A 26,754-nucleotide genomic window follows, 5' to 3' on the forward strand; every position below is an offset into this window, starting at 1 on the left:
AAATATTGTCATATCCTAACAAACCATACATCAATGGAAAGCTTATTTATTCAGCTTTTTTATTCAGTCAATTTCATAAAATTGACCCATGTGACTAGTTTTGTGGTCCAGGGTCACATATATGTGTGTGTACTGTGTATAATTATTTTGTATATATAAATACATACATATGTATGTATATATTTAAGAAAAATGTATTTATATATAAAATAGTTATATTTATAATTATATATAAATATTTATACAGTATATACATGCAAATATTTCTTACATGCATATGCGTGTATTTATATATACAAAATAATTATACACAGTACACACACATATTATGTAAACACAAACTTTTATTTTGGATGCGGTTAATCGTTGTCTAGCACTACATTTCAGAGCTGTGTAGGATATAGAGTCTCTATTTAGATTCAGATGACCCATTTATTATTATAATTTGGATACTGTAATTATTCTCTCTGTTCCTGCCTCCTTTTCACAGACAGAATGTAAAAATAGCTGATCGAGAGCGGCTGACGTCATCTGCAGTCCTGTGAGAATACGCTTCGAGTAGCTGTGCTTTTCCCCTGTTAAACGCTCTCAAATACCAGCCATCCATCCTCCCACCACTCTGTTCTCTTCATGTCATCTCAGAGGCACACACACACACACACACACACGTCTCTCTGGTGCGACGTGCTCTTGATTTGCCACCCACAGACTTTCCTCTCAAGCTAGCATTAACTTCAGCTTATTGTGTGTGTGTGTGTGTGTGTGTGTGTGTGTGTGTGTGTGTGTGTGTGTGTGTGTGTGTGTGTGTGTGTGTGTGTGTGTGTGTGTGTGTGTGTGTGTGTGTGTGTGTGTATGTGTGTGTGTGTGTGTGTGTGTGTGTGTGTGTGTGTGCTCTTGTTTATGTGATTTATGAGGACACAAATCTGTATAATGACATGTGTATTACACTATTATTACAAGTTAAACGTGGTTTATGAGGACATTTCACATAATTCAAATAGCTTAAAAAACATTTAAAAAACAATGTTTTATTAAAAATGTTAAAATGCAGAATGTTTCCTGTGATGGCCATGTTTAGGGATAGGGGCAGTGTAAGGTGTGTGTGTGTGTGTGTGTGTGTGTGTGTGTGTGTGTGTGTGTGTGTGTGTGTGTGTGTGTGTGTGTGTGTGTGTGTGTGTGTGTGTGTGTGTGTGTGTGTGTGTGTGTGTGTGTGTGTGTGTGTGTGTTTACCTTCTAGCTCCTCCTTCTCCAATCCGGCTTTAAGCATGGAGCGAGTGCCTCCTCTGTCCACGACAGCCTCCTCATCATTCTTCTGAAGAGAGAGAGAGAGAGAGAGAGAGAGAGAGAGAGAGAGAGAGAGAGAGAGAGAGAGAGAGAGAGAGAGAGAGAGAGAGAGAGAGAGAGAGAGAGAGAGAGATGTGTCAGTATGGAGGTCTGTCTCAGAGCGACAGGGCGTAATGGATGCGTCTCTCGCTGACAGACACATTTGTCCCAGCATATCAAACAGAGATGGATTCTCACCACACACACACACACACACACACACACACACACACACACACACAAACACACACACACTCAATCTGATGCTCGTTGTCCAAAGACTGCAAACCTGAGTGGATAATGAACTACAGTTTTGAAGACTGCGAGTGTTTCCTCCTGAGAAACTAGGGCACTGCTGTACAGTTGCTAAGCTCCACACACACACACACGTCTGAAATAACCTGAGAGCGAGTCAATAATCATGCGACAGTCCACATGCACTGCTTGAGGACACAGGTGTATTTTCATCCATTTCCTCAATATATTTCTCTGCTTTTTATGGGAATGAAAGTGCAGTCCAAACACAAGACAGTTACCATGGTTACTAATCTAGCCAACAGCAGCAGCCTCTCGTGAAACACACTGACCCATGTTCTTCAACAAAGAAACCAATGTTTTGTTTTGTTTCATATTGAAAGCTTCACCACAGCATGACAGCAGACCTTTGACATTTACCTTTACTGACAGTGTAAAAGACCCAGTGCTGGACGGGTAAGGCCTCAATATTACCACAGGACAAATGCCAGGGATTTATTAATATGCATCAACATACGCATGTATAAGATACACAATAAAATGCATATTAATATGTAAATAATAATAATACAAATTTATATAAAATGTTAAAAAAGGGTAATTGTAGCAATTTAACATTCAAAAGATATTAGCATTAAACAGGAAAAAACTGCTCATTCATAATGTGAATTGAACATGATTAATAAATAATCTTCTATTAAATTTCCCACATCAAATACCACAAAATGCATGAACTCATCAAATGTGATTAAAAGTTTGGGGTCAGCACAATTTTTAGTAAGTCTTTAGTAAAAACTTACATATATTCACATAAACGTTTAAAAAAAAGTTATTTTAAATTGTTCATTTTACTATATATGTGAATATATGTATTAAAATGTATTTTTTTCTGTGATCAAAGCTGAATATTCACTCCAGCCTTCAGAGTCACATGATCCTTCAGAAATCATTATAATATGAAACATTTCTGATTATTATCAATGTTGAAAACAATTGTGCTGCTTCATATTTTTGTGGAAACTGTAATACGTTTTTTCAGGATTCTGTGATGAATATAAAGTTCAAAAGAGCAGCATTACAAAATGTCTTTACCGTCACTTTAACGACCAATTTAATGCATCCTTTCTAAACAAAATGAATGACCTCATACATATAATAGTAGTGCATAAATGACAATATGCACGTTGCTTTGACTAAAAGCGGCTGCCAAATGCATACAAGTAAATGTCAAGATCAATTTGCTCATATAAGACAGCGTAGAGTCACTCACATCTCCTCATGTCATCATTATATATATATATATATATATATATATATATATATATCATAGCTTTTCTTCAACAATATGAACAACTGAGAACCACCGTTGCTTGTAATTCAAATAATTTATTAATGAAAAACCAGTTGTGCATTTGATAGATGTCTATGTACGGTATATGAGTTATGATGTAAATAAGCATGACGGATTTTATTATAGCAAACTTGATTTTGTGGTATATTTCATGTGGAAATACAACAATTAATCATCTCAAAACAAATGAGTGTGATAATGAGCTCTTTAATTAGCGTTTCTTAAGGAATGACAGCTAGTCTAATAAACTGAGTTAAAGCAGTTTCTAGTCAAGATTCCCTTCATGTCAATATGGCATGAAGACAACACAAGTAGGCTGTATTTGTGCATTTGTGCTCAACAGGCAGAATGGCTGGCCAGCTGCTAATGCAAACACACTGGTGTTTTAACGCCTCATTACTGAGAAACATGCAGAATTTAAACAGATGGTGCAGAGCCAAGATTAACCCTCAGAGCAATTACATAAGACACATAAAAAACATTCAATACTAGCGCTTCACACATTCACACACAACATTTAAAACTATTTAAATGCTACTGGGAGAGAAAAACAATCTCAATATTTACACTGTCATTCAAAAGTTTTGGGTCAGTCTTTTTTCTTTTCTTTTTTTTAGAAATTAAAACTTTTATTAAAAAAGGATGCATTACATTGATAATTAAAGTGACAGTAAAAACGTTGTTACAAAATATTTCTGTTTCAAATTCACTGTTGAACTGTTTATTCATCACAGAATTCTGAAAAATATGTATATTTTCTGCAAAAATATTAAGCAGCACTGTTTTCAACATTGATAATAATCAGAAATTAAATAAAAAATGTGTGTGTGTGTGTGTGTGTGTGTGTGTGTGTGTGTGTGTGTGTGTGTGTGTGTGTGTGTGTGTGTGTGTGTGTGTGTGTGTGTGTGTGTGAGTGTGTGTGTGTGTGTGTGAGTGTGTGTGTGTGTGTGTGTGCGTGAGTGAGCTTCATTCATTTGGTTTGACAGTAAACTTCAGTAAACTGCTGTAAATTAGTGTGTGTGTGTGTGTGTGTGTGTGTGAGTGTGTGTGTGTGTGTGTGTGAGTGTGTGTGTGTGTGTGTGCGTGAGTGAGCTTCATTCATTTGGTTTGACAGTAAACTTCAGTAAACTTCAGTAAACTGCTGTAAATTAGTGTGTGTGTGTGTGTGTGTGTGTGTGTGTGTGTGTGTGTGTGTGTGTGTGTGTGTGTGTGTGTGTGTGTGTGTGAGTGAGCTTCATTAATTTTGTTTGACAGTAAACTTCAGTAAACTGCTGTAAATTGGTGTGTGCGTGTGTGCGTGCGTGCTGCGTGCGTGAGTGTGTGTGTGTGTGTGTGAGTGTGTGTGTGTGTGTGTGTGTGTGTGTGTGTGTGTGTGTGTGTGTGTGTGTGTGTGTGTGTGTGTGTGTGTGTGTGTGTGTGTGTGTGTGTGTGTGTGTGTGTGTGTGTGTGTGTGTTAGATCCTGTAGCTCACACAGACAACAGCTCACGCTTCACACCCCCACACTGACGTATTCAAGGAAACAAACCCAAGGGCACCTTCTCGAGACGATGAGTGTATGAAACACATGTGTGAGAGTGCAACTGTGTAGAGACTCACATATAAATGCTCTTCTGTTTGACTAGTACTACAATGATGAAATACTATATCATCACATATTACAGTTTTTTACAGTCGCTAGGACACATTTCTCAAAACTTAAGTCACTTTTTAAAACTCTTCACACAGTTCTCCTAACCAACTTTCAGCTCGGCACAGCAGTTCAGTTCACATTCACAATCCACTAAAACTACCAAATCACTTCATACTTCTCAGATCAACACATTCTTCCAGAACACTAGCAAAGGTTGACAGCCAACACACACTTTATCACCCACAAAACAATGACCTAAAAACACTAACAGGAGCATTATACAATGTGTTCTTCTGTAAAACAAGGACACCTCTCCACTGTTTACAATTCACTGCAATATATGTTACTAAATGAATCAGACATGATGCAGTATGCTTCAATACTTTATATATTTTATGTCATTGGAGTAATTCCAAAGTAAAAATATGTGTCTACACACCATCCACCGATACAGATACAGGAATCAGCTGTGGTTGGTCCAATTGTTTTTTATAGCATTTAATTTTTAGATTCTAAATATATTTCATTACAATATTACTGTAGAAATCAAAATGCTGTCGTATACAGTTTTGTATTGTGTTATTGTTTTGAACTTAAGTTGAACAGTTCTGAGATCAGTGTGTAAGCATGTACAGACTTACACAAGAGTTGTGGCGGTTGTTGTGTCGAAGTGAGAAAATAATTAATGTAATTTGAAAGATGTAGTCATTGAATGCATTTTGTGCCAAAGCAATGATAAATGATCCACAGTTTAGCCCGCATATACTGCTCACTGTGTGAAGAGTTTTGAAAAAGTGACCTAAGTATTGAGAAATGTGTGCTAGCGACTGTAAAAAACTGTAATCCTCTGCTTAAAATGCCCCAGCTACACTAATTCTTCTCTGTTTGCTTCCCTAAAACTATAAATCTCACCAGCTCCAGTGTGGATCCAGCATTAGCAATGATTTCAGGCGACGCCGGCAGTTACGAAGACTTCAGATGACGACAACTATAAGATCAACATACAAAACTATGATATATTGGGCCCTATTTTAGTGATCTAAAACGCAAGTATCAAACGCGAAACGCAAGTAACTTTGTGGGCGGATCCCGGGCGCTGTTGCTATTATACCGGCGGGATAAACGACTCTTGCGCCCGACGCAAATCTACAATGTGTTGGTCTGAAGTCGCTGCATTATTCATAGGTGTGGTTTGGGCGTAACGTGAAATAAACCAATCAGAGCGTCCTCTCACATTCCCTTTAAGAGCCGGCGCGCTTGTTCCACGGCGGATTGCTATTATAACGGCGGATTTGCCGGCGCACGCCAGGAGCGGTTCACAGCCGAGGAGACCGACGTTCTCGTCAGCGCCGTAAAACACAGAGAAGTGATTGTATGAGGATGATGGAGAAACCCACAATTAGCTTCGGTTAAACAGGCGTATAATAATTTGGGTAAATGTGTAAGCTAGATTTATGCCTATTTTTTTCACATCTTCACGGACACAACAATGATTTCCCTCGTGTGTTAATATTTTTCCTTGTAATAATGTATGATTTGCAAAAATTGAAAACTGCTGCGTCTGTTTAGATTCGAGAATCAAAGTGTATGCGCGTTGTTCACACGCTACATTATGGCCAAGCATGCGCCCTTAAAATAGCACATGACTAACGCGCCACTGACTTTAGACTAGGGTTTTCCTGATCAGTGGCAGAATTGTTTTCTGAAACTGCAAAATATCACCAGGGAACGTTTGCGCGGAACACGCTCCTCTTTTCGCTGAACCGCCCCCGCGAGCGCATTCCCTAATTTACCGACGTGCGTCTGTGGAGGGAAAAGTCCGCTGTGCGCGGGAGCAAAATAGGAATGACACATGCGTCGGTGTTCAAAGTCAATTGCGCTGGGTGCAAGATAGGGCCCATAATCCATATATTGTATATTATCTGTATCTGCTGCCTAAAACGTTCACTAAGTCTGTTTAGCTAAGTAACTGATGTTAACTGTGCACATAACATATTGTAGCTGAAAATCACTGCCATATGGATATAAAGCAGCACGCCGTAAAGTGCGTATCATATACATATTTTTGGCGTATAAATGGCCCGAGAAATAACATTCGTCGCATAGATCTGCACTTTCATGAGATCGGGCTGGTGTATAGCAGCTCTATATGTTCTGCATCCTGAGATGAACTGACCGTTGCAAGCGCTTAAAATAAACACTTCCCTGTCCGATCAATAAACAGTGCAGGATCCATGTAACTGACCCAATCCTTCAGGATGCCTGAACATTCAGATCACAACGCTGCAAAGTCATGCTTACAAGACACCAGGCGTTTAAAACTGCACGATAAAGCTAAAGGATCTGTGATTGCCCAGTTAGCATGTCGGTCAGACAGACGTTCCAGTTCTTGGCCAGATGAAGACAGATAATCAAAAGTCTGGCAACGGAAGGATAAGATAAGTCACCATCTTATTCCTCATCATATTCTCCTGTGGATCCGAGAGATTCCAGCTGGCTGAAAGAGAGACTGCTCTGGTATCATTTTAGACGAATCTGAAAAATAACACTTGAATAATTATTACAGCTCCTGTTTTCTCAGAATACAAGTCCATTATTCCTGAATATAATCTCGCTTTTGTGGAAATGCCCAAAGAAAAAGAACTTTGTATTTCCCCCCCTCCAAATAACAGAGAGCAATCAGCTTAATTTTAATGCTTGTTTACAAAAAAAATGGACACAAATTGACATGAAATCCTCTTAGTCTTTTGTGCACTTAAACCTTGTATAAGGATAAACTCACAGAAGATGGAAAGTTTCGAGTAACATGCGACACTGACCTGCCACATACTTTATTACTGTCCCAAAGCATGCTGGGACGCCTATAGTGGCATTCTATTTATATTATATTATAGAAACACAACATCATTAGTGACTGATTTGAATCACCCTATGTACTCAACAACCACATTTTAGATGATTTCAATGGAGTTTAGATTTTGATAATGGCTCAATACTCGAAGAATATGATTTAAAAATAATACTCAGTCTGTCTAAATATTGGATAAATATTCTAGTTTTAACTATACTGAACTATAGATTGAAGTTCCATTGATACTTTTTGGTAATGAATTAATAAAAAGTATGTCTATAATACACATATTTTGTTAGCCATCTTCAAAAAATAAAATAAAAAATGAGTTATGGGATCGCCTTCTCCACAATAGATGCATACAATGTTGAGTTACAATTTGGCATTTTAATTCTTTGATGATCTATGTTGCTGCTTACAGCCTTAAAGGGATAGTTCACTCAAAAATTTAAATTCTGTAATAATTTACTCACCCTCAGGTTGTCCCAAACAAGTATGAATTTCTTTCTTCGGCTGAACACATAATTTTGAAGGATGTTTGTTACCAAACAGTTGATAGGCCCCATTGACTTCCATAGTGTTTTTTTCTCTGTTTGTTTACCCATATTCTTCAAAATATCTTCTTTTGTGTTCAGAAATTCATACAGGTTTGGAACAAATTGATGGTGAATAAATTCGCCATTGCAATTTATTAGGTGAGCACATCTATGATGCCATCCAATTTACATTTATTCATTTAGCAGAAGCTTTTATCCAAAGCAACTATATAAAACATTGCCAATATAGACAATAAATGCCACAGGTGCCTTCAACTGCAATGCATCATGGGTTAAAAATATAATCCAACCTGATAAAAGCTATTTTGTTTTTTCTGTCCATACAGTGGAAGTCAATGGGGTCCAATGTTGTTTATTCCCCATCATTCTTCAAAACTTGTTCCACAAAATAAGAATGCATAACTGAGTAAATGATAAACCTTTGATTTCTGGGTGAAGTATCTCTTTAAAGCAGCATGAGGTCAGTCAGAGAGGCGAGAGATTAGCGGGCGTCCCGTGACGGTTCGCATTGATTTAATTGGATGAAGCAGATAATCATATTGAGCATCCTGAACGTGGCAGATGGAGGAGAATACCACAGAACACATCCACAGCGGGCCGTAAACGCTGTACAGCTCACAGATGAGCTCTTTTACTACGTCAAGTCAATTATATTTGTATTGCACTTTTCACAAAACACATCGTTTCAAAACAGCTTTACAGAAATGTTGATGCTTATAATATCTTAATATCTCCATGCTTTGAGATTTGCTTTAGTATATTTTGTTTAATGCGAGTCAACTGTATGTATGGTATCTAACTTTATAGACAGAGCTGTGCGATAATATAATTACAATTTTACGATGTCATAAACAATCACATTTGCTATATATTATATAATGCATAAGGTGAGTGTACTATGTATCCAGGTGGTTGGGTATACTTGCAGTAGTTGCATAACTTGTTATGAATTATTAATTTGTTAATTAATTCGGTGAACATGCATAATACTCAAATAGCTATTTGACATGAGATACACAGTCAAGAGTTAACAAACTGACAAAAGCTGCCTTGCTTTCTACTGATCACCGTCATCCATCCTGCTCTCCATGAACCACAATGCATTGCGACACGCTTTTAGATATGCAAGACTGATTTTTGCTGCGTCTGAAAGCTTAAAAATGCTGCCTTCGGAGGATGCAACAAGTCAGCGGCCTCCGCTTTCAGATGCAGACGCTGTGTGTCTGATTACAAAATATGTGCAAGTATGCCATCAGCATTGCTAAAACGGGGCGCTATACTGAATTTGCATTCAAAATGCAGTCAACTATTTTCTTCAGACAGATCTATACTAATGTCAAGTCAAAAATAAAGTTGAACAGAATCTTGAATAAATATGTTTATAGCTGGCTGAATAAATAACACATCTGATTTAATGGCAAAGATATCATTTATTAAAAAATAATTATTATTTAAGTTCAACGGAACCCTTTTTAACCAATATTTTTCAGTATCTAATTACTTATATTTTAGTTAGCATTTCTTCCGCTTAGTTTGCCCTCAAAGAAGGACTTTTTATTATTTTGCAGTGAATTGTGGGATTGTCTCATCAAAGCATGTGATGCTGCCTTAGAAATTAGCCAATAGAAGGTTTCTTAACCTTGTAAAGCCTGACATATAAAGTAAAGGCAGAAAAACATGCATATGTGTTTTTGTTGAGTATCATATTTGATACATTAGGCTTTTATGGCTCATCTAATATGATATAGTGAGAATATGGAGCTTATACACCACAGTTTGAGCAGAAATATGCAGAAAAATGTATAGAAATCAATGAGATCTTCATAACAGTATAGCAGATACATTCAGAAAATTCACATAAATATCAGTTGTCATTATCTGCCAATAATGTCTTTGTAAGATAATATTTAAGTGCTTAGTTTTATTATCAAAGCTCTGTAGTTTTAAAACATATACTGCAATGCAATATAATGATGATTGACACATGAACAAATAAACCTTCCTCAAAAGCCTGATGGATCATATTTTTAACGTGATTTTTCTAGAAAAAAAAATAATGTATGGAAAATCAAGTAAAGCTACATTGCTTCATTACAGTAAGTGTTCATCTTGAAATATTACTAACAATATAAAAGCTGAAGATGGAAGCTTTTACAATTACACTAAAAGCCTTTAACTTGCCAAAAAAAGTATAAACTATCAATCAGACGACAGAAGGCATGTAGTAGATTGTGTGCAACAGTTTTTATCAGCAAAGTTATGATCATGTTGATCATTTAGATGCCTTTGTGTATCAAGAAGGCTTTTTAAGTTTAGGACATTTTGGAGCACGTCCAGAACACACATATAATGCATTGTCTAGGATCTGTGTCTTTACAATTGAGATTGTGAAGCAACTAATAATCACATCCATTAAACTAGTCCTAGAAAGAAAGCGAGGGATGAAGTGTGAGAGATGTGTGCTGGACTCATGAGAGGTCATCTGCAGAACGACAGAGGCTTTCAACGCCCCTCCTTTACACACCACTGACCCTCTGATCAATGACATTCAGAAAACACTGCTGCATTACACACACACACACACACACACACACACACACACACACACACACACACAACTCTCTAGTGCACACTGTTAACAATGCAGATGCACACAATAAATAAAGCAGTTTTAACTCTCGAAATTGTATGCTTAATGCATATTATCTGACAATATCACCTCAATAAGCCACTAATTCACTAAATCCTGGAACTTTTGCATGCAGAAGATGCTGAACTGCAGTAAAACAAGCATCCCGGTCGTACCTGAGAGTCCAGTCGGCTGTAAAGGTCCAAATTCTGCATATCCCTGGTCTTTCTTTTCCTCGTGCAGCGTGCACTGCAACTGATCTCCAACTTCAGCGCATGCACACACACACACACACACACACACACACAGCTTACTCCAGCGATTACAGCTGGGACATCAGCAGCACCGTCTCTCGCATGCAAACTTACACTGTGGTTATCTTGCTCTGTCTCTCTCTCACAGGGAGGATCTGCTTCTCATCCACTGCCCGCCTCCTCCCCAGAGGCATGCTGGGAAAAAACTGCTGACCTGTCAGAAGAAGCCTGACCTTGTTCTCTCTCTCTCTCTCTCTCTTTCTTTACACTCACGGTTCCCACCGAGGAGGTCTAACAGACCAGGAGGAAACTATCTGTTAGCATTTCCATTCTGCTCAGTGGCGGTTCTTGGCTGGCGTGTGGCCAACCAGTTGAGCCAATCACTTCAGCCGAAGATATGAGTAATCAGACTAATCAATCTAGAGCCAGAGAAACACAAACATTTTCAGTTCATTCTTTAAGGGACATTAGTCACAGGCACAGAATTATGGGATTGACAGCAGAGCAAGTGGTGAGAGTCAAAAAGTTGCATAATTCTGAACTGTATGCAAATGAGAGGCGAACACTGCTGGTCACACTGATGCACACTAATTCATTTAATTCACATTCAAAATGCAGCTTGTTTCATTGCACCTAAACTCTGCTAAACAAAAGCATATTAAATTGACACCATTCAGACCTGAACTACAATCATGCATATACAGCATATGATAACTGTGAACTGAAAGCAGTCACTGAAGACACACACAAACTACATTTACATGTGTGTGTGTGTGTGTGTGTGTGTGTGTGTGTGTGTGTGTGTGTGTGTGTGTGTGTGTGTGTGTGTGTGTGTGTGTGTGTGTGTGTGTGTGTGTGTGTGTGTGTGTGTGTGTGTGTGTGTGTGTGTGTGTGATGGGCAGGTTTAGGGATAGGGACACTGTAATGGGAGAGAATATACAGTTTGTACAGTATAAAAACCATCACGCCTATGGAGAGTCCTCACAAGTATAGCAAAAAAACTTTTTGTGTGTGTGTGTGTGTGTGTGTGTGTGTGTTTGTGTGTGTGTGTATACCTGCTTAACTATATTTTGGGGACAAATTTGTACCCAGAAGTGACCAAAACCTGACAAAATCTCCAAAAACCTCATGTCCTCATTTGTAAATCTGGTGTAAAAATAAAGTAATGAAAAGTGTTTTAAAAATGCAGAAAGTTGTGTGTGATGGGCAGGTTTAGGGGTAGGGTTAGTGTGAGGGGAGAGAATATACAGTTTGTACAGTATAAAAACCATTACGTCCACATTTAGATAGCTAAATAAACGTTTGTGTGTGTGTGTGTGTGTGCGCGTGTGTGTGTGTGTGTGTGTGCGTGAAAATTATTTAATATTATTCATATTATTACAATTTTAAACTTTAAATAAGTTTATCCTTGGTGAACTTTTTTGAACAGTAGTCTACAGTAGTCTAGTAAACTGTTTTCTGTCATCATTTACTAACCCTCGTTCATCTTTTGTAAGACTTTTGTTCATCTTTGGAACACAAATGAAGGTTTTAAACATGTTGAATCGTCAATTTTGGATTAAGAGATGTTTATTTGAGGGACAGAAATCTCTCCGATTTCATTAAAAATATCTACAGTCTTACGGGTTTGGAGCTGATGACTTTTCATTTTTGAGTAAACTTCCTTTAACATGGTTTATGAACAGAACTAATGAAAATATTAACATTTTTATGCATTTGGCAGATGCTTTAATCGAAAGCGCCCAACAAAAATGATTTCAGTCTTTCTATGGCTGTCCCAGGTCTGGAAAACACCATTTTTAAAATGACATATCCTGCATACAAAGCAGCCCGTCACCTTTCCCTGCTCCCGTCGGACATTAGCGCAGGCGTTCGCTTGTGTAACACAGATTCAAAAGCAGATCAAAAGCTCTCAGATTCGATTTGAGTGTCACGTGAAGCATTTCGCTGATCTTCTGCTGCTGCTCAGCAGGATTTTCCTCTCCTAAAAATGTGCTATCTCCCAAAACAATACATAAATGATTCATTTAATGAAAATCCTCTCTCAAAAAAAAAAAAAAAGCCAATGCAGCTCATCTAATAATGCTGCACTGTAATATCAGAGGAGAATGATTTGAAAACATGCTTTAATGCTGCGGTTTATGTGATCTAAATCTCGGATACGCAGCTAGATTACTGTAACTACGCATTGTGGCACTGCTGACGTTTCAAGGTCTTTTCTGACTAAACACGTGCCGAAAAGAAGCAAAATGAGCATGTGGTCCTTTGAAAGCTGACAGATTTATAACATCTGTGACCTGTTGGTATCTATAGACACTGCAGTGCTGCCTGAATGCATGAGCCACACACTGAGAAAACACCATGAGGGAGAAACTCATCAAGCATACTCTAATCTTTTTGGATATTTTAATGGCAGTGAATTGTCTTTCCCCAATCATGCATCTGTCTTTTCCAGAATTGACTAATAATTTATGCAGACAGAATTTAGAAAAGCATTCCAGGACCATCGAATCAAAATATATTGCCAGTTTCTTTGTCAATTCAATCCAATCCATCCATGATCCAGAACAGTGTGAGACACGATTATGGCATTAGATCAACCATCGTAAAATATATCAAGTCTATTAAACATTTCTACTCACCACACTTTGTCTTCTAGGAGAGGTGACCGCCTGCAAAACACAAATATTTACAGATTAAATACACTAATTACTCATTCTTCATAAATTAGCACACCATCTCAACTGCTTCATAATGTTCTACTCTGTGCTATAAATATATCAGGATATTTCAAGTGCCTTTAAAATGTGATTTTCATTAAAAATTCAGGTTTGCTATGCTTGTTTGCACACACACACACACACACACACACACACACACACTGCTCAAATGTAAGAACACAGGGAACATACACACATACACACACACACACACACACTGCTCAAGTGTAAGAACACAGGGAACATACACACACACACACACACACACACACACACACACACACTGCTCAAGAACTCAGGGAACATACACACACACACACACACACACACACACACACACTGCTCAAATGTAAGAACACAGGGAACATACACACATACACACACACACACACACACTGCTCAAGTGTAAGAACACAGGGAACATACACACACACACACACACACACACACACACTGCTCAAGTGTAAGAACTCAGGGAACATACACACACACACACACACACACACACACTGCTCAAGTGTAAGAACACAGGGAACATATACGCACACACACACACACACACACACACACACACACTCAAACACACACACACACTCAAACACACACACACACACACACTCAAATACACACACTCAAACACACACACTGCTCAAGTGTAAGAACACAGGGAACACACACACACACACACAAACACACACACTCAAACACACACACTGCTCAAGTGTAAGAACACAGGGAACACACACACACACACACACACACACACACACACTGCTCTCAAGTGTAAGAACACAGGGAACACACACACACACAGCTCAAGTGTAAGAACACAGGGAACACACACACACACACACAGCTCAAGTGTAAGAACACAGGGAACACAAACACACACACACACACACAGCTCAAGTGTAAGAACACAGGGAACACACACACACACACACTGCTCAAGTGTAAGGACACAGGGAACACTCAAACACACACACACACACACACAGCTCAAAGTGTAAGAACACAGGGAACACTCAAACACACACACACACACACACACACACACACACACACACACTGCTCAAGTGTAAGGACACAGGGAACACTCAAACACACACACACACACACACAGCTCAAAGTGTAAGAACACAGGGAACACTCAAACACACACACACACACACACACACACAGCTCAAGTGTAAGAACAGGGAACATCTCTGAAACATGCAGTGCATATATTCATTCGGTTAAATCACAGCTTTTGTGACTGAGAATCACACTGAGCCATTTCACGATTTTTGTTTTGTTCCGATGAATCATCATTAATCATTACACACAATACAAAACTGTATACGACAGCATTGTGCCACATTTCTACAGTAATATTGTAATGAAATATATTAAGAATCTAAAAATAAAATGCTATAAAAACAATTGGACCAACCACAGCTGATCCCTATTGTATCGGTGGATGCTGTCTAGATAATGTTTGTACTTTATTACTCAGTGCAACAAAAAAAAAGACATAAAATATATAAAGTATTGAAGCATACTGCATCATGTCTGATTCATCCAGTAACATATATTGCAGTGAATTGTAAACAGTGGAGAGGTGTCCTTGTTTTACAGAAGAACACATTGTATAATGCTCCTGTTAGTGTTTTTAGGTCATTGTTTTGTGGGTGATTAAGTGTGTGTGTTGGCTGTCAACCTTATAGTGTTCTAAATGTGTTGATCTGAGAAGTATGAAGTGATTTGCTAGTTTAGTGCATGTTGAATGTGAAATGAACTGCTGTGTCGAGCTGAAAGTTGGTTAGGAGAACTGTGTGAAGAGTTTTGAAAAAGTGACTTAAGTTTTGAGAAATGTGTCCTAGCGACTGTAAAAAACTGTGCATACTTTTTTCCCCTCTAATTATTTCCATGAAACACACAATAATATGCTAGCCTGAGGGTTTGTTTTTGGGATATAACTTCATTAAATTCTTGATCAACATTAAGTTGCAGTACACTTAAAAACTATTGTGAATCTGACCGTTCTTGCCAACTGGTGAGCGGAGCTAAGCTGGTGTTTTCAGTTCATTCTTTAAGGGACATTAGTCACAGGCACAGAATTATGGGATTGACAGCAGAGCAAGTGGTGAGAGTCAAAAAGTTGCATAATTCTGAACGGTATGCAAATGAGAGGCGAACACTGCTGGTCACACTGATGCAATCATTTAATTCACATTCAAAATGCAGCTTGCATGCTTTCATTGCACCTAAACTCTGCTAAACACGTCATGCGTTTTCTGTGATCTGACAGCTACCCGATCGTGAAAAGACCAGGTGTGTAAATGCCCTCCGAAACGGATTCAAGACAGATTTGAACACGATCGCTCAAACCACTTCAGGGGGCCACATTCCAGATGAAACTGGACAAGTTTCGTCTTGTTTCGTCTCTCCTTCGGATGAGACGTAAAACCGAGGTCCTGACTCTCTGTGGTCATTAAAAATCCCATGGCACTTCGCGTAAAGAGTAGGGGTGTAACCCCGGTGTCCTGGCCACATTCCACCCATTGGCCCTTACCAATCATGGCCTCCTAATATTCCCCATCCACTGACTTGGCTCTATCACTCTCTCTCCTCTCTCCACTATAGCTGGTGTGTGGTGAGCGCATTGGCGCTGTTGTACTGTGGCTGCCGTCGCATGCACACTGGTGTTGGTTGAGGAGAGACCCCCTGATATAATTGTAAAGCGCTTTGGGTATACAGTAGTACATATGAAAGCGCTATATAAATGCCTCATTCTATTCTATTCTAAGTGTAAATGCATCTGGTTGTTAAAGCCATATATGTAAATTGGACTCCTCCCAACAATGCTAAAAAATAAACGTGTGAGAGCGTTGTATACTATGGGCCCTATCTTGCACCCAGCGCAATTGACAGAAAAGAGGAGCGTGTTCCGGCGCAAACGTTCCCTGGTGATATTTTGCAGTTTGAGAAAACTATTCCGCCACTGATCAGGAAAACCCCAGTCTAAAGACAGTGGCGCGTTAGTCATATGCTATTTTAAGGGCGCATGCTTCGCCATAATGTAGCGTGTGAACAACGCGCATACACTTTGATTCTCTAATCTAAACAGACGCAGCAGTTTTCATTTTTTGCACATCATACATTATTACAAGGAAACATATGAACACACGAGGGAAATCATTGTTGTGTCCGTGAAGATGTGAAAAAAATAGGCATAAATCTAGATTACACATTTACCCAAATTATTATACGCCTGTTTAACCGAAGCTAATTTGTGTGTGTTTCTCCATCATCCTCATACAATCACTTCTCTGTGTTTTACGGCGCTGACGAGAACGTCGGTCTCCTCGGCTGTGAACCGCTCCTGGCGTGTGCTGGCAAATCCGCCGTTATAATAGTGATCCGCCATGGAACAAGCGCGCCGGCTCTTAAAGGGAATGTGAGAGGACGCTCTGATTGGTTTATTTCACGTTACGCCCAAACCACACCTATGAATAATGAAGCGACTTCAGACCAACACATTTTAGATTTGCGTCGGGCGCAAGAGTCATTTATCCCGCCGGTATAAAAGCAACAGCGCCCGGGATCCGCCCACAAAGTTACTTGCGTTTCGCGTTTGATACTTGCTTTTCAGATCGCTAAAATAGGGCCCAATATGTCGGTGACGTGAACTCCATTCAATCTGCATATAGTGCGGCAATTGAACATCGGATTTAAATCCGTTTTGCGAAAACGCATTGTGACCATGTGTAAATGAAATAATTTTGATAAATCAGATAGCTATCCAATCTGAGAAAACGCATGAAGTGGTCAGGTGTAAACAGTCCCTAAATGTTTGAGCATTCAGACATCAACTAGAATCATCCATATATACAGACACTGTGAACTGAAAGCATGAAAGCAGTCACTGAAGACACACACAAACTACATTTACATGTTGGATTGATGGCTAAATCGGACTGAAAATCCTTCATTTAAACACCTCAATAGATCCGACTGAGCTCGATCTGAATGAAATTTCAATCGGATTGTGTAGACCTGAAGTAATTCGATCAAGGGAAAAAAATGAAGCATGTAAATGCTTGAATCTGACTATTTTCTCAATGGGATTCAAAAATACCTCGTGCACATTCACAGTGACATGATGCATATATGTTTACATATGTTTTGCGTCATAAAGCATGCTTCTGATTATTTAGGTCTTATGAACTGGTCAGTGAATATTTGCTTAATATTTGCTAAAAAACTTTTCTGACACAAATGTCAGCTTTCTTTTTATACATGTCATCACGGCAGTTTTGTTCGGAATACATGTAACGCATAAAAAAATTATAAAGTGAATCGTTTAGGGTTCATATAAACACACACAATAACTCTGAAATCATATTGAATTCATTCGGAAATGAGTGCATGTAAACATACCCGTTGTACCTTTACAGCCACTAAAGCTGCACACATCTGGTGTTTTACTGAGCGGATTTCTTCTGGGTCTGATTTTACACCCGAAAAGTGAGGCTATTTTTTAACAGAGGAGGTACCAGGACATCTTGCCTCTCAAACACAATAATCCTGGATATGCAAAGAGCACCAATTAGTTTTAAAACAATCTCAGAAGCCTTCCGTACATGCTTAATCTCTGCTAAAGGCCATTACATGAGCATCTCTAGTGGATTATCCAAAAACAGAGGGAGAAGACTTAGAGCATATTTCTGTTCTACTACTGATACACTGAATTCATATCGAGATTACAAGCTCTAGACAGTTTAGTCCAAACAATACACATAATTGGCTCTCATCTATCACTGTCTTGAAAGCACATTTACCTGGTTCAGCGTGACAATCGCCATCAACAGATGTAAGTCTCTGTACAGCTCACTGTTTATTTTCCATTAAGCAATAATAAGCAGCTTTGACTCACGCTGAGCGGAAAATGTTTTTCAGTGTAATCTGAATAATAAAGCTTAGCTTTGTCTTAGCAGAGAGCTTTGAAAAAGCCATCATTATATTGTCCTGTGATACTAGACAACATCATGTGTGCTGAGTTTAGACATGTCTACTTCAAAATGCAAGCGTCATATATTTAGTGTAACCATTCAATAATAAAATATTCCTTACACCTTAAATAGATTTCTACACATCTTTATCAAGTTTTTTTTTTTTTTTTTTTTTTTTTTACAAATATCATGTCCTTTTTAAATCATGAATATCATTACTCTAACGTATTATTGGATCTAACCTTGCCACTACAGGAAAATATATGATATTTTAAAGAAATTCGCTGACCTTAACACACAATTATGAGAGTCTTCAGGGGTCCTTTTTATGATGTCATTTCCTGTTTTATTGGGGGGGGGGGGGGGGGTGGTTATTGGTCACATGACTCCAAAATGTGACCCTGCATAGTGGTTACACCACTGACTTCGATTTAGCAGACAAACGTGATGACGTAATACGTACCGCATTTGTGGTTAAAAAGTATATATTATATTATCGTTTCGCTAGATAAGACCCTATTCTTCAGCTGGGATCGTGCAGAGACGTTTGAAGCTGCATTGATTTGGACTTCAACAATTTGGTGCAGTTGAAGTCCATTGTGTGGAGAAAAATCCTGAAAAATTTTCCTCAAAAAAATGTTTTTCTTTTCCACTGAAGAAAGAAAGACATGAACATCTTGGATGGCATTGGGGTGAGTCAATTTTCATTTTTGGCTGAACTATCCCTTCAAATGAATATAAATATCAATGTTTGATGTTTCGCCACTCTGCGGTGAAAATCAAGCTTTTGACTAAAGCATTTCTATGCAATTTCAACTATTCTTCTTTTATAAAGAACACCGCTTTCTTTCTCACATAAAGCAGTGAATTAGCCCCTGCACTAGAGAATAATTGATTCTCGAGCCATCGATATCAACAGATTCAGCAGCATCGCCACGGACGGCACCTGGTAACGTCACACGTAAGAAGATATATCTTAAGCAGCTTCCTAAGGTATGGTTCGGGGAACACGCTTATAAATGGTATACCTTTAGTTAAGTAATACCTTAAGAGTCTTCGTAGCGCGCTAAGAGACAACGTTATCGGGAAACACAGCCCAGATCAACGTGTGATCGTCAATGAGTGGATCTCTGAGCTGCTGTGAGTGAGTGGAGGCGGAGCTCATTTGCATATTCATAGAACCACGTATACTATATGAGGCAAGGGTGAGTTACATGCAAGCTATTTTAAGGCATTAAGATTTTTTTTTCAGAGAAAAAACACCTAAATATATAATTTAGGTGATAAAAGATGAGTTTTTAGGGATAAAATGATTGACTACAGGGGGACTATTAAGAACATTTTGGGTCACCACTAGATGTCCAACTGAGTCCTGAAGCAAAACCAGTTGAGAATCATTAAAGCATCTATTAAATGCCTTTATGACGTCATTGCCCTTGAGCTGTTTTTATCCTATATTTTACATGTAACTGAATGTTCATTAAAACCCTATAGATCATGTGATCCCTCACTGCCTGATCTATTGCCCAGAGTCACAGATAATCTCCAGTCACAGTGGCTCTCGTCTGATTTGTGAATTAAAATGCCGCTGACAGCTGTCAAACTGCTCTCTGATGGAATCATTAGATCCTGGATTAAACACAGACTATCATCTACGGCTATCTATACTGAGAAGACATGAAATCTAACATTAAAGGGATAGTTCACTTTGAAATTTGGGTATGTTTTAGCTTACCTGAAGTGCATCCAAGATGTAGGTGTCTTTGTCTCCGCAGTAGTTTCAATTTTTATATTTTTAGGTCAAACCGTTCTTGTCTGTCAGTCATATAATGCAGGTCTATAGGTACTGTCTCCATAAGCTTGCAGAGATGTCTCTAATAGCATGCAGAGAAAAGTCCAAATTAAAAAATTCCCCATCGTAAGTGTACATTGATACCTAAGCTCGCGCGAACTCATCCGGGAGTGTTGAGTTTTCACTTATTCCCAATTTGTAAGCCTTCTATGTTGACACACTACTCGCTTCATTGTTCAGGTCAATCAAAGGCATACGTTGAGCCGTACAGCCAATCACACGCGTTTCTGCTGAGTTTAAAAATGCAACGTCCAATCGAAGGAGGTTAGATTAGTTTCCGGGGAAGAAATCCGGTGTAAACAGATCACTTGGACGTGGTTGTGTAAAAGAGATAAAAACGATATAAATACTGTTCGTTTTATCACACAAACCGCTTGTTTCGTGTCTTAGGCCATCAATGTGCACTTACGATGGGGAATTTTTTAATTTGGACTTTTCTCTGCATGTTATTAGAGACAGTGCCTATAGACCTGCATTATATGACTGACAGACAAGAACGGTTTGACTAAAAATATAAAAATTGAAACTACTGCGGAGACAAAGACACCTACATCTTGGATGCACTTCAGGTAAGCTAAAACATACCAAAATTTTATTTCAAAGTGAACTATCCCTTTAAGAGATGTGCTAGTAATTGGATAAATGTCACTATCCCCCCGGTCCCAGACTAAAATGCATGTTTAAGCTGTTTTAACTAAAAGCAAATTGCACTAATATATTGTTTTGTCTCAAGAGATGCACAGCAGTTTAGTTTTTTAAAAGCTACTTAAAGGGATAGTTCACCCAAAAATGAAAATTCTGTCATAATTTACTCACCCTCAACTTGTTTCAAACCTGTACGAGTTTCTTTCTTCTGTTGAACACAAAAGAAGATATTTTGAAGAATGTTGGTGACCAGACAGTTGATGGACCCCATTGACTTCCATAGTAGGAAAAAAAGATACTATGTAAGTCAATGGGGTCCACCAACTGTCTGGTCACCAACATTCTTCAAAATATCTTCTTTTGTGTTCAACAGAAGAAAGAAACTCGTACAGGTTTGAAACAAGTTGAGGGTGAGTAAATTATGACAGAATTTTCATTTTTGGGTGAACTATCCCTTTAAGTATCTCAAGGCCTGCTCAACCTTCAAATACTTGGTCAGCATTTGCTGTAGCAGTTTGCAGCGCGCTTTCAGAAACCCTTCTCCTTCCCCAGCTCCACCTGTATAGATCTGCTACAGGTAATTCATGTACGCTATATTGTACAGCAGCAGCAGCATGTCTTCCTTGCTCACAGCTGCGTGTCACAATAACCAACAGCAGCAGCGTAGCAGATCTATTCTCTCAACATTGTCATATCCACTACCATGCCAAACACTCAGAGAGTTGTCATGATAGAAATCGCTCCAGACAGAAAGAGCACCACATCACTGACCCCTAAATCTAATGTGCTGAGAACGAGGTGACAACGCATCCAACAAACAACTCTGATACCTCAGATATCCCTAATTACACATTTGCTAAAGTGCTTTAAACCACTAACCAGCTCAGAACTGTTTTAAGGGTCATTCAAAAGCTCCTTTTCTGCCAACACTGGATGAATAATGTGATTTGTTCCAAAGTGATTAGAGTTGCTTGCATGAATGATTAAACATACACTTTCTATTTTACTTGTACAGCGTGTACAAGTCTCCAGCACACACAAATACACTCAGCGGCTCAGGGTTTGGTCCAAAAGGGACTTTGAATTCAATTTCAATGTTCTCTAAATCTTTAGTAATATATAATAGTATATTAACATTGACCCTGTAAAGCCTGGCTATGAAATAATAGTCGGGGGGGGAAAAACTTTTTTTTTTAAATGCAACAGTTTACTGTACCTTTGGATGAAATCTTACAATAAAAATGTTTACATATGAGTTTTTTGCTGAGGCTATTATGTCGCATATATTATGATATAGTGAGAATATGGAGCTCATACTCAAAAAGAAAAAAAAAACACCTCAATTTTATTCAGAGGCCCAAACTGAGTAAAAATATAATATTTAGTGCAGAAGCTGAAATTTACATGGCCAAAAAGTGAGATGAACTTGAATTCCTATAGCATGTAATGTACAATCTTTGTAACAGTATAGCAAAATGCATATAAATATCAGCGGTCACAATCTATATCATAATGCATCTTAGTAAGATGATATTTAAATGCATTTTTTTTATGATCAAAACTAGTTTTAAAACATATAATGCAATGCAATACGACGATGATTGAGAAATGAACAAATAAACCTTCCTCAAAAGTAAAACTTTAACATGATTTTTCTAAATTATGATGTATGGATAATCCAATAAACCTAAACTGCTTCAGTCCAGTAAGTGTTCATCTTGAAATATCACTGAAATCTAAAGTTATTCTTCTGTTTACCTTATAAAAATCATTAAAGATTTCACAGCATAAAGACACGTGAACCACGAGCTGAAGATGGAAGATTTTACAATTACACTAAAAGCCTTTAACTTGCTAAAAAAAGTATAAACTATCAATCAGACGACAGAAGGCATGTAGTAGATTGTGTGCAACAGTTTTTATCAGCAAAGTTATGATCATGTTGTTCAAGTTAATGGTCTGATTTTTATCACATTTTACATTGCATTATGTATTAACTGTCACCGTTGCCATTATATATATTTAGAAGAATAATATCTTAGTAAAAACCTAAAGTAATATTGACAAACTATATATCATTTGAAAGCTTACAATCTCTAGTTTTCATATTTGATGGCTGTATTTTAAAATAATCAAAGTAATTTATCAATTTGCTACAAGAATATTTCATATTCATTAGGACGTGTTTAGGCCTTTATTTTGAAATAGCAATAAATATGAAAAATCATGAGAGATTGGTAGAAACCACCCATACTACTTCTGAATAGATGTCTACTGAAAAGATTGTATGAAAATTATGGAAATACATGGTTCAGATCACTCAAAACCTATATGAAAATATGAAAATGGAGGCGCCCTTATATGGTCAGTAAGGAAGCTTGGCTGTCCATCTAGTGAAAAAGTTTGGTACTGCGCCCAAATAAAATCTTACTGAAAGCTAATTTTTTGAGATATCAATCTAAAATTTGGAATACTTATAAAACTTGTTCAGATTTTTGGCTTTCATTTTCTTGCAGTTTTAGAGTAAAATATATTTTGTAATATATATATTGTATATAAAATATAAATATTATATTTTTACATTGTACATTTTCATAAACTCAAATTTATTTTTTCTGTTTCACTTTCATAAGTCATTTCACTTCTACAATAATCTGGCAATAATAATCGATCTGGTCTTCTTTAAAACAAGACCAACCAGAGGTCTATATTCCAAAGCATTCTTGAATTACAACCATTTAAGTTTGGATAGTGATTTTCATGTCTATTGCGAGAAAAAAAAGGGGGGGGGTGACAGTTATTAAGTCCTTTAAATGATATTTCCTGAAATATATCTTCATAAACTTATTCGGCTAATTCAGTCGCCAACCCCTCCTAGAAATGAACCACCGCCAAGCTTGGACTGCCATTCGTCACGTCACACAAAAATAGAGTCACTGCGGCTGGACAAGTGCAGATGAGCTCCTCGCTCGATCAAACTAGGCCTGTCTGAGACTCCAGCCAGCATGAGGTACAGCACAGCTTTATGAGCAAAGATCTGGGCTGTGGAGCTTGCAGGGTTTGTCAACCCAGAAACTAGCGAGGAATAATGTTTTGATGTTCTACATTTAAATATGCAAATCTGCCCCATTTATACCTGAGAAGTGGTGATCTTACAATCTAGATCAGTGCTCTTTTTGTTAATCTACCCGAGTCAAACTTTCGTGTAAAAGCAGAATTAGAATGGAAACGCCACTTTTAAGATTGACCGAATTTTCGTTTTCGGTCAAAATGCATTTTGAATGGGAGTGCATGGGGCACTTCTATGATAGCATCAAAATCACTATTTTTAAAACACTAATGCGGCTCGACACAACATGAAACTGTGCTGGAAGTGTCACCAGGGGCTCTACACATGAACTCCAGCATTGAAAAAGAAAGGTTTTGTACGACTTAAAAGACATTTTGACCGAAAATGAAAATACGGCCAATCTTAAAAGTGGCGTTTCCATTCTAATTATGATTTTACACGAATGTTTGACTCGGGCAGATTAACAAAAAGAGCCTATATAGGTTAACTTTTGGCAACAGTTACCCTTTAAATGGATAGTTCACCCAAAAATAAACATTGTTACTGTATTACTTACTCACCCCCAAGTTGTAGAAGTTTCTTTTTTTAATATTGAACACAAAAGAAAATATTTTTAAGAAATCCAGACAATTGACTTCCATAGTATATTTTTCCCCTACTATGGAAGTCAATGGTTAACGTCAACTGTTTGATTACCAACATTATTTAAAATATCATCTTTTGTGTTCAACAGAAGAAAGAAACTCATACAGGTTTGGCACAACTTGGGGGCGAGTAAGTACACTTTGGGTGAACTATCCCCTTTAAATGAATATAAATATCAATGTTTGAACTAAATAACATTTTGGGTCACCACTATGTCCAACTGAGTCCTGAAGCAAAACCAGTTGAGAATCATTAAAGCATCTGTTAAATGCCTTTATGACGTCGTTGCCCTTGAGCTGTTTTTATCCTATATTTTATATGTAACTGAATGTTCATTAAAACCCTATAGATCATGTGATCCCTCACTGCCTGATCTATTGCCCAGAGTCACAGATAATCTCCAGTCACAGTGGCTCTCGTCTGATTTGTGAATTAAAATGCCGCTGACAGCTGTCAAACTGCTCTCTGATGGAATCATTAGATCCTGGATTAAACACAGACTATCATCTACGGCTATCTATACTGAGAATAAACTAGCTAAATAAAGACACTATAGCGCTTTCATTGATGAACTTTACACAGTTATTGAACTAAACTGAATCAACATAATGACACTATTGTCTTTTGTAGAGCAATTGAACCCGTTTCATAATAGTTTTACAGTTATTGAACTGAACTGAATCAACACTGAACTGAATTGAGCTGAATAATGACACTATTGTCTGACTAGTGCTTTATAATATTTGTTTATGCTGTAAAGCTGCTTTTAAACAATCTGTATTGTATAAAGCGCAGTAGAAATAAAGGTGACTTGACTTATAAGACCCTTTTTTCCACCCCAAAAAGAAAGAAAGAATCAATCAAGCGTTACTCTTTATTTTAAGGTGTCTGTGTTGCAGTAATTATACATTTAAATACTGAGTAATAATAATTAACTATAGGGTTAGGTTTGTTTTGGGGTTAGATGCATGTAAATATGCATAATTTATAGTTATTACTACTATACATCTAACAAGGATGCTATAAAATAAAGTATTACTGAATAAAGAAATAATATTTTGGATAATTAATCCTATTTTAGGACCATTAAAAATGTTATGACATTATGATGAATTAATAGATTATCATTACTGTAATACAGCAATAGTTACTATACTAAAAACTGTATGACAAAGTTACTGCAATACAATTATTAAAATTAACAAATAAGTGTGATTTATAAATGCAGTTTAAATATAAGGCTAATTAATTTCCCACATCACAGTAATACGAATTTGTTAGGGAAAGTATGCTTAATTGTCATGAGGAAAGAATGCACTTAGGCTTAATTTTCTTCATACAATATCATGTGTTTCTGTTTCTGCAGATGTTATAGGCTATATTTTTTTCCAGATATGCGAGTTTGCTGAAATTCACTCGTGGTACAAATGAACTTTCTTATCAAGATAATCCTCCTGTCCAGACGTCTTGAAAGAAAAATACGCATTTATGTTAATATAATAATCATCGATGAGAACCTGTGGCGAACAGACCCTCGCGCGTTGACAGAAATCTGCCCTGATCTGCAACATGCGATGCAGAGAAACACGCGTGACGCCTTCACACTGCAGATGCGCAAAACTCTCACGAGCAACAAACGCAAGCCATTCATCCGTCAAAGTCAAGGTCTCGCACACACACACATCCACTCAATCAGAACACACGGTCAGGGGTTCGCTGGTCTTACCGCGGGCAGCAGAGGCTCCATTTGTGCGCCTTGGTCCTTCACGTCCATCTTCTGTACCTGTGGAACAGATCTAGTGCGTGTGCGTGTGTGTAGTGCGTACTGCGTGTAGCGGCAGATGATGTGTTCACATATTTAGTGCAGTGCTGTTATCACGAGCTCACTCATAAGGGCGCATGTAGCTGCTGTGTGACGCAGTTGTGGGTAGTAGGACTTTAACTCCACAGGGGAGGGGGCATTATGTTAAAGTG

General features: G+C 37.9%; 1 protein-coding gene across 2 annotated transcripts in view; it reads right to left on the minus strand.

Moving 5' to 3' along the window:
* slc4a10b (solute carrier family 4 member 10b) overlaps positions 1 to 26,637 on the minus strand; it is an 81,203-nt gene extending 54,566 nt beyond the window's left edge. Inside the window, exons 1-3 of one of the 2 annotated variants that reach the window (XM_079619610.1) lie at positions 26,507 to 26,637; positions 13,494 to 13,523; positions 1,231 to 1,312 (exon numbers count right to left, since the gene is read on the minus strand). In XM_079619610.1, the coding sequence (XP_079475736.1) occupies positions 1,231 to 1,312; positions 13,494 to 13,523; positions 26,507 to 26,554 (160 nt within the window). In that variant the 5' untranslated portion in view covers positions 26,555 to 26,637. Of the gene's footprint in view, positions 1 to 1,230; positions 1,313 to 10,773; positions 10,940 to 13,493; positions 13,524 to 26,506 lie in introns of those variants that run through there. The other variant, XM_079619611.1, reaches the window with a different exon arrangement.
* Between the last annotated feature and the right edge of the window lie 117 nt (positions 26,638 to 26,754).

Source organism: Phoxinus phoxinus (genome assembly GCF_949152265.1).
Source record: "Phoxinus phoxinus genome assembly, chromosome: 7".
NCBI classification, from domain to species: domain Eukaryota; kingdom Metazoa; phylum Chordata; class Actinopteri; order Cypriniformes; family Leuciscidae; genus Phoxinus; species Phoxinus phoxinus.